The sequence below is a fragment of the Pararge aegeria genome, chromosome 6 (genome assembly GCF_905163445.1).
Source record: "Pararge aegeria chromosome 6, ilParAegt1.1, whole genome shotgun sequence".
Taxonomy (NCBI): Eukaryota; Metazoa; Arthropoda; class Insecta; order Lepidoptera; family Nymphalidae; genus Pararge; species Pararge aegeria.
In genome coordinates, this window is record NC_053185.1 from 2,894,126 (window position 1) to 2,903,036 (window position 8,911).

Below are 8,911 nucleotides of genomic sequence, written 5' to 3' on the forward strand. Positions count from 1 at the left end.
CTATAGATAAAGAAGTGTAGTACTAGTTCCAAAACAGCTTCATTTTTTACATAGTCGGGTAACGATGCTGTTTCAACTTGTCAATTTTGACGATTTTGACATTTTAACAAGTAGGTATAAATTTGCTCCAGCTCCGAGAGGAAAGTGTCTGCTGAAAAAAAAAGTGATTTCTTTATCCGAGTGACACAAGTAACAGTTGCAATACGTGCCTTGACTATAATCCTCGCGTTCAGAGTTTGTTTCTGAAACGGTGACCGCAGTCAATCTGTATGCAACTGCTACGCGTTGCCTCGACCATGTCTTACCAAGGATCACCATATTCGGGTCCAGGGGACGAGTACGACTTTGAGGACGACGGGTACGACGATATAGACGAGTACAGGGATCCGGAAGACACATCACAGCAGCCGCCAGCGGACGATAGCGATGAAGGTGAGGCCCATATACTTTGTTTACGGTCGATGTACGCAGCCTATTTTGGCGTCGTATTACTTGTCAGTTGTTATTAATATAAAAGTTACAGTGCGTTTGTAAACAGAGGTTATGTAATTAGTGTTGTAGGTTAATGTGATGAATGTAAAGTGCGTTTACAGTCTTCCCGCCTTTTGTTGCTAACCCCCCTAGATGACGTAATGGAGAGATGTACCACTTTCTCTTCTAAAAAAAACATAATTTTTCCATTTGGGTGTAAAACCATTTCAATAGGAAAATATTTTTGATGATTATCTCACATTCTAAGAATGCTTTCTTACTTGAGATTTACTGTATAGTTTTTACAATATTCTGTTCACATTAAAACCAAAACTGCCTTTGTTCAAATTAGACCTCTATAAGACTTTTGATGTGGACATACAGCCAAGTTTGTTTACTTAATATTCTAACTATTGGGTTCCAATATGGGTCTAAGTGATATACTATTTTGTTAATCAACCTTACAGTGTTATATGAATAAAACAGCTCAACGAATTCATACCGTTCATACCCCTAGCCTTTTAATTAACTTTGATAGAAAAGTTTTTTTTTATAAGCTTAATTGTAAAACTACTGATATCCAATATGCCATCCAGTAGTTTATATTAAAACAGTGTATAATTTTCTATTAAATTACAAATTTTATCCATCTACCGTTCAGGACTACAAGTACATTGTTGTTCACTTTTTCTTCTGTTTTGCAATGCTTTCATATACAGACTTTTGATAGTCATATTGCAAGCTTATGTACACAATTAATTATTTTAAAATTTAAAATGTGCCAAAAACTGCCCTTTTTATAAATCATGCAATTCAAATCCCTTCTGCCGCATGAATGTAGTGTTAAATTAAGCATTATAACCCCATAATATTTTTAGGTACATTAAATAACAAACTTGTATTAATTGCTGAGTTGGTTAAGTGATCAGTGTTAACACAAGGGCCTGGGTTTGATTCCTAGTTCAGGCAGTTTTAGCAATTGGTATTGTGCACCCCTCTGTCTTGGAGAGGATATTAAGCTGGTTGTCTTTGTTCATTATATACCAGCCCATTTATTGTTGAGGTTTGAATCCACCATGCTGGCCCAGTATGTATTAGTCCTGATTATCATAGCTAGAACGCAATAATAATAAATTAGACGGCCGATTGGCGCAGAGGGCAGCAACCCTGCTTTCTGAGTCCAAGGCCGTGGGTTCGATTCCCACTACTGGAAAATGTTTGTGTGAAGAATATGAATGTTGTTCAGTGTCTGGGTGTTTATATGTATATTATAAGTATTTATGTATATTATTCATAAAAATATTCAACAGTTATCTTAGTACCCATAACACAAGCTACGCTTACTTTGGGACTAGATGGCGGTGTGTGTATTGTCGTAATATATTTATAAATGTTTAATCCCACCAACTCGCTTTGCGTCTAGCGGGATATCTGCTCTAATTGCCTCTCCTATGAGGGAGGAGGTGCTTGGAGGTGATTGTGCCTAGCTGTGCAATAATAATAGGTTTAGGATGATTATGCTGACAACGCCCCAACTGCATAGTACCCCTTTCCAATTACCCTTTGATATGCATCAGACAGACACTGATATTATCACACTGTTTATATTATTAAATTAAAATACTGGGTGGCTTTTATTTGTAGTACTACAGTGACCCAGAAAAGTAATACTACTATTTATATATACTTGGGTATATATAAATAGTAGTATTACTTTACTACATATTTACATATATACCCAAAACTTACCACCAGACCAGATAGTTTAGGCACAAATTAGTTAAAATAAACTTAATACACCACAGTGCAGGTAGAATACTAAATTAAAGAATAATTTTTATTCTTTCAGACACAGAAGAAGCAAGTGAAACTGACGCACCCAACAATGATGAACCAATTGAAATCAAAGAACAGTAAGTACCAACATGTCATCATCATCAGCGTTTTAACATTCTACTCCAGCACGGCCAACATGAGCAAGTGACAATTATCTCTCCTATCGATAAGGATAAAAAAGTAAAACGTCTACCCTTTATCAACTCTCCGAGAACTGGCGCACAAGTGGAAAAAATATCCAAATAATATAGGTCTTCCCCGGACAAGCTCAAAAAGCTATTATCACTAACTAACTTGTCTCCTATACCTGATAATTTCTTACCCAGCTTGTAGGCCGGGCTTTTTCTAGTTTAGTTTCTATGTATAAATTGACATAGATTAATTACCTAAAACCCACAGGATGTATCAAGACAAACTGGTGAACTTAAAGAAACAGTTGCAGCAATTGGAAGACAACATACACCCGGAGTTCCTCAAGAGGGTAAAGCGATTGGAGCATCAGTTGCACGAGAGGCTACGCATTAACAGGATATACAAGTAAGTAGTTTTAAAGATAATTAATTCGAGAACTTTCTTATACAACGTGTAACCGAATCGCGAAATAATGTTGAAGGATGCATTAGTGTATTTCATAAGGAAACACCCTGTAAAAATATCAAATCAAACGAAGCATTTTTTTTTTTTCATACAAACGAATACAAAACATTCTAATTGTTTACTTATGACAACCCTATTAAAGATAAAAGACCGACACGTACATTGTACAGTGTACTTACGCTTTGCGACGCGTACCTAATCAAGTGACAGGAGTCACATGATTTTAATTATGCATGTGATGTTAGGGCTGTTTCTGATTTCTTACGGTAAAAACTATGGCAGTGGTTTACTAAAAAAATATTAGGTTTTTAGTTCCACAGACAAGTCTCAGTCATACCCTAAAGCCTGTGTAAAATCATACTTCATGACTTCGGTTTTCATTTACACGCTAAATGCATTTTTTGTATAAATCAAGCTTGAGTCTCATTCAAGCTGACTCTGCTTGACTGCCACAACTTTCAGTCGCCTAAAAATTTGCAATAACTTAATTAGAAAATGTGGGTGAGTACTGAAACCTTTTGATAAAAAAAAACAACTTGAAACTTTTAATCAAGTTTTTTGACCAATTTTTTTAAAACCCGGAGCGGAATGTCGAAAAATATCCGATCCAGCACTTTTAATCAAATTGTTGGTTGTCACTGCTATTCGACACTCGGAGCTGAGCTGCCTAGGTTTAGGCGATGTCTATAGAAAAAAAACGTTTCACCAACTCATAGGCGATAACTATTGCTGAAAAGTCGATGTATGCCTTATTAAGGTATTGCCTTAATTGCCATAAGACAATTTAACGTATTAACGCATTACGTTAAACCTGGGAACGTAGATTTCGGTCATATCGATTAATAAAATTAATATGCGTCTATTCTTGCCAATAGAGATCACATGTACGACGTAGTAGAGAGAGAGTACGTCACTGAGAAGAAAGCAGCGGCGAAGGAGTTCGAAGAGAAGAAAATTGAATTGCGGGAGAATTTGCTCAATGACTTTGAAGAGAAGAGGAAGCTCATTGAAAGTGAACGGCATAGTATGGAATTGAATGGAGATTCAATTGAGGTATATAAAACATCAGTATTTTTGTATTTAATAACTTTAAAATATTATCCAATTGATAGCCCAGTGGCCCAGTTCATCGTGAGGAAACCTCGAACTCGCCCCCCCGAAAGTGAAGTCGAGCTGCCACTCACTGCGCTATCACCGCTTCTGATAGTAGATAGATAGTTCTAGCTTTGCCATTATAAAATCAAATTAGATTTTTTATAATGATGATCGAAGCAGATGTTTTGTATATATCGCTAGGTGCATAAGTAAAACTTTTCTTATATCATCCAGGTCAAACCTCCTATGAAGAGGATACTAAGGCGGCGGGCTAACGAGCCTGCGCCCGCGCCGGAAAAGCGACGGAAACCACTCGCAACAACTCTCACATTCCAACTGGACGAGCGGGACATCGATGCGGATTTGCGCGCGATCTCCAGGAACTCCCCTCCGCCCAGGCATCACACCTCAAACCACCAACCGAGGAAACACCTTAATTCTAATAGCTGTGAGTATGGTCACGCAACTAGTCACATAAAAGGTCTCTCAACTCTTCTATTTTAGAGTTCCTTGCTCAAAGGGTAAATGGGGTTGCCCGTCTGTAATGCCAATTCATAAGTTGAAACAATGTGTCAAAACACATTTAACATGTGTTATATATTGTGTATGTAATATATTGTTTAAACTTAGGTAAAGGTAGATCTACCTTCGATATCATGTTATAAACACATATACCCATCAGCCATCATATGAACATCCCATCTGCCTTGGTATCTGTGCTCCATTGTTTTTATATCAAACAACGTGAGGCACCCATTCTTTATCTTGATTGCCAACTTCAATACCAAAGTATACAGGCGAATTTCCGTTTCGTTAATCGTTTTCCGTTGATCTTTCATTATATACTCACCGTACATATCAGGTTCTTTAGTGCAACTTCTTGACTTACTTGCCATCATAAATTTATACGATTAATTTCATAAAAGTAGTTATAACATGGACTGATTTCAAATAAAACCGTAAAAAATTTGAAATAAGAATTGTAGGTATACCAGAGCTATCAGCTGGCACCTAGGAGCAACCTTAGCACTTGGCACCTTAACAATTAAAAGAAGAAAGTTAGAATATTTTGGTCATGTGATGCGGAACACTAAAAAATATGAACTTCTTCAGCTTATCATACAAGGTAAAGTGGCAGGCAGATGAAGGCCTGGCCGGAGAAGAATATCATGGCTCAAAAATCTACGACAATGGTTTGGAAAGGGCACCTAATCATTATTTAGAGCAGCTGTGTCCAAAGTAGAGATAGCCCTAATGATTGCCAATCTTCGTAACGAGACGGCACCTTAAGAAGATAAACATACATACAAATACATACAGAGCAAATATATAAGTTGTCACTAGTTTTTCGAAGGTCCCAATAGTTTGTCGATGTAATGATGAGCGTGCTTTGTTCCGCTGCAGGCGACTCGCCCATACGCGAGAGCGGGGCGGGTAGCGGGGCGGGTAGCGGGGCGGGAGTCCCGGGCGGCAACGCGACGGGCGGCTCGGGCGGCGGGGCGGGGGGGAGCGAGGCGGAGACTCGCATAGAAGACGGCAAGTTGCTGTACGAGCGGCGCTGGTTCCACCGCGGCCAGAGCGTGTACGTGGAGGGGCGAGACATGCCTCGCTTCCCCGCGCACATACACGCCATCACCGACGAGGCGGTACGTGACACGAGACACGTGTACCAAACAACATATTACACAGACACACAGACAAACAAACATAATATACTATGAAAATTAAGCTTAATTTGCTATAATATTGTTGCTTATATTTGTGGTGTTAAAGTACTTAATCCATGATATATTATGAAAGTTAAGCTTAGTTTGCTTTACTCCGCGGAAATCAGGAGAATCTGTATGGTGTTATTTATAATTTCCTCAATTTTTAAACACCACACCAAACAGATCTACGCACGTTTCACTCCGAAACCGGAGCATCCTCGGGAGATGTTGACTTTACAATGAGTAATTGTTAGAGTATAAGGATTGAAGAAATTATAAATTACACCATACAGATTCTCCTGCTTTTCGCGGAGTATTGCAAATTAAGCTCACTTTTCATAATATATCATGGATTTCCGCAAAGAAACGCCTGCTTCTATCCACTATTTGAACAACCATAAGTTACATATTATACAACTTGTAACGGAATTATGAAATAATGTTGAAGGGTGCATAAGTATATTTTATTAGGATTCACCCTGTAACAATATTTAATCATAGCATTTTATTTTTCCATACAAACTAATTCAAAACATTCTCAGTGTTCACTTATGACAAGTAGACAACCCTATTGAAGATAAAAGACCGACTCGCGCATAGTACCTACGCCACGCGACAGGAGTCACTTGTTTTTAATTTTGCATGTGATGTTAGGGCTGTATCTCATTTCTTTCAGTAAAAACTATGGCAATGGTTTACTCAAAAACAGCATTTTGGATTCTCACAGACAGTAAATAATATACCTCTTAAGCTTCAGAAGTATTATTTCGGTTCATTTACACGTTGTAGACCTTTTTATAATCAACATGAAATTTTTCTCTATTCCAGATATGGGTGAAGAAGACCAATCTGGAGCGAGTACGGATATACGTGTCACAGTTAGCGCGTGGAAAAGTGACGTTAAAACGACGCGCTTCGTAAACTAGTGTACATTATTTATATAGTGATTATACTGTGGTGAGTGGCTATGCGCATGTCGTTAACCGTTGGACGTACACTGCTGGACGTAGGTCTCGTGAAGAATCGCGTCCAGCGGCACCCTGCGACTCGTTGGACGTCATCTGTCAACAAAGTCAGTGGTGTACCAACGCTGCGTTTGTTTAGTACACGCTAGATTTTATACATAATAATATGAAGCATTTTTTAAAGTGCCAACGGTGATTTAAACCGATCGCACGGTCGAATGAACTGCCCATCCGAATATGATGACGTCATTTCTATATTTAGAGGGATACAGTAAAAAAGCAGAGTGCCTTCACAAGCGGAAGGTATCGCATTTAAGCGAGGTGTACAGTTAATTCGACCGCTTTTAAAGAGGACTGTGATTATGTAATTCTGATGTGATTGTCTTAGGTACTTTTCTCGATGAATTGATTGTAAAAAATGTTTTGTGGGTTTTCAATTTGGATGGGATCAGTAGCGTGCACAGGGTTTTTGACCAGAGTATGCGTACAAAGGAAAATGACAGAAAATGGAAAAATCCTTCCCCTTTATGAGCTATACAAAAGTTTTAGGGTACGCAGTGCTTTTGTGCATGTATGAAGTGCACGCCACTGGATGGGATTTATTATTTTTACCAACCACCGTATTTTGTAACTTTTAAGAGAGTTGCCAACTGGTATCGGGTCTACAAAAAGAGGAAGACCACTGTCAATTAGTTTCTAGAGGCCGTTCCAACTCAACCAAAAGTAAAAGTATGCAAAGCCCATTGTTTTCGTATAGCTGACGTGATTACCATCTAGAACACACCCCATCAAAAATAAGCAAAACAAAAACCCCCCACCCCTCCAAATGTAATAACTGCATGGCCCTCTACAGGGCGCCAAATGTTAGTTTTCAAACTAACTGTCCAAATTTTTCGATTTATAACACCGTGGAATACCCACCATTGAAACTATATAATTTGTTATAAATTATTACATAAAAAACAAAATTATTTAACAATTCACACATATTAACTCTTTGTTCTGATTCTCTTTAATCTAAGTGACAACCACAGACCCATAATCCCAGACTGGTGACAAACTGTCAAACACATAGCGCCTTTGAAAGTTTTTAGTAATCTTCGCCCTTTCTGGGACAAGTGTACAACCATTGCTGTCAATGTCAACTTTGAATTGAATACGCCCGGTTGGCATCTTTCGGAACAGTTACCTTCGGTTGTAGACTCAGTATTGGATGGAAACGATCTAATGGAAACCTACATACGGTTTTGGGTAGGAATTATCCATAACATAAGTAGTGATTTAGTGTATGACTAGTAATCTGAGTTGAATGACGATAAGGTGGTTGATTTGAATGACGATAAGGTGGTTGATCATCGGTATGCTAATGGGACCGGAAACCAAAATCAAACCAATGATGGACTGTCCAATTCCGGCATCATATAGTTTTTGGGGGTCATAAATTCTATGTAGAAAAATATATTTTTAAATATATTGTTGATATTTTAAATGAAATAAAAAAACATTCCTTTACCACCAAAAAATGAAATCCGCCTCGTGAGAATGTATTTATTGTAAATGTGGGTAGTTATAGAAAATGAAATTGTTTTTGTTCGGATAACCGTTTAGTATTCGTTTAATGCCAATATTGTTTGTGTATAACAATACACAAACTCATAATTTACAGGTTTTTTTGTCTGCAACCAATCATCATAAATAAACAAATATACTATGACAATACACACATACCGATATCACAAACTTGTGTTATGAGTACTAAGATGACGTATGAATATTTGTATTATAGTCGGAAAAATATAATAGGCCCGTTTTGACATTTGTGAAAGACCATAGAATGTAACTTGGAACGAAACTGAAAGAAACAAAAAAATAAAAATCAATTACATACAGTGTTTTAAAAAATACGTAAATTTTTTTGGGACGTTAAATAATATGAAAGAATATATCGCGAGTATTCTTTTTGCGCTTATTTCATAGTAGCATGCAATTTATAATTGTTGCGAAACGTTCCGAAAACAGTTACGTTCTCAGTCTTTTTTTTTTTTTTATACTAGAGCTGTAACCATTTTTTTACTGAATATCGAAATTAAATATTGTGTAGTTATCTTTACTGCAAAGAATGTGCTTGGTTCTTAAAATGGGTTCTAAATAATGAGTCTGAGATGATGTATCTGAACAAGCGGCACATGACTGAAGCGTCCCCGCGCGCACTGCGCAGTTTTTCGTTCCTCATCTTGT

At 37.6% G+C, this 8,911-nt stretch overlaps 1 protein-coding gene across 1 annotated transcript; it reads left to right on the plus strand.

The window, feature by feature from the left end:
- The first annotated feature begins 125 nt into the window (after positions 1 to 125).
- On the plus strand, positions 126 to 8,397 carry LOC120624749 (sin3 histone deacetylase corepressor complex component SDS3). The gene is made up of 8 exons (XM_039891451.1): positions 126 to 432; positions 2,321 to 2,384; positions 2,707 to 2,844; positions 3,780 to 3,957; positions 4,234 to 4,447; positions 5,404 to 5,429; positions 5,514 to 5,645; positions 6,537 to 8,397. Exons 1-8 carry the CDS (start codon positions 270 to 272, stop codon positions 6,627 to 6,629), a joined length of 1,008 nt encoding a protein of 335 aa, XP_039747385.1. The 5' UTR covers positions 126 to 269; the 3' UTR covers positions 6,630 to 8,397.
- Positions 8,398 to 8,911: the final 514 nt, after the last annotated feature.

Excerpts from the sequence above, each read along its gene's own strand:
- LOC120624749 (XM_039891451.1), top strand. The coding sequence starts at position 270 with ATGCAACTGCTACGCGTTGCCTCGACCATGTCTTACCAAGGATCACCA. Across the intron at positions 433-2,320 it reads AGCGGACGATAGCGATGAAG|ACACAGAAGAAGCAAGTGAA; the intron begins GTGAGGCCCATA and ends TTATTCTTTCAG. Across the intron at positions 5,430-5,513 it reads CGCCCATACGCGAGAGCGGG|GCGGAGACTCGCATAGAAGA; the intron begins GCGGGTAGCGGG and ends GGGGGGAGCGAG.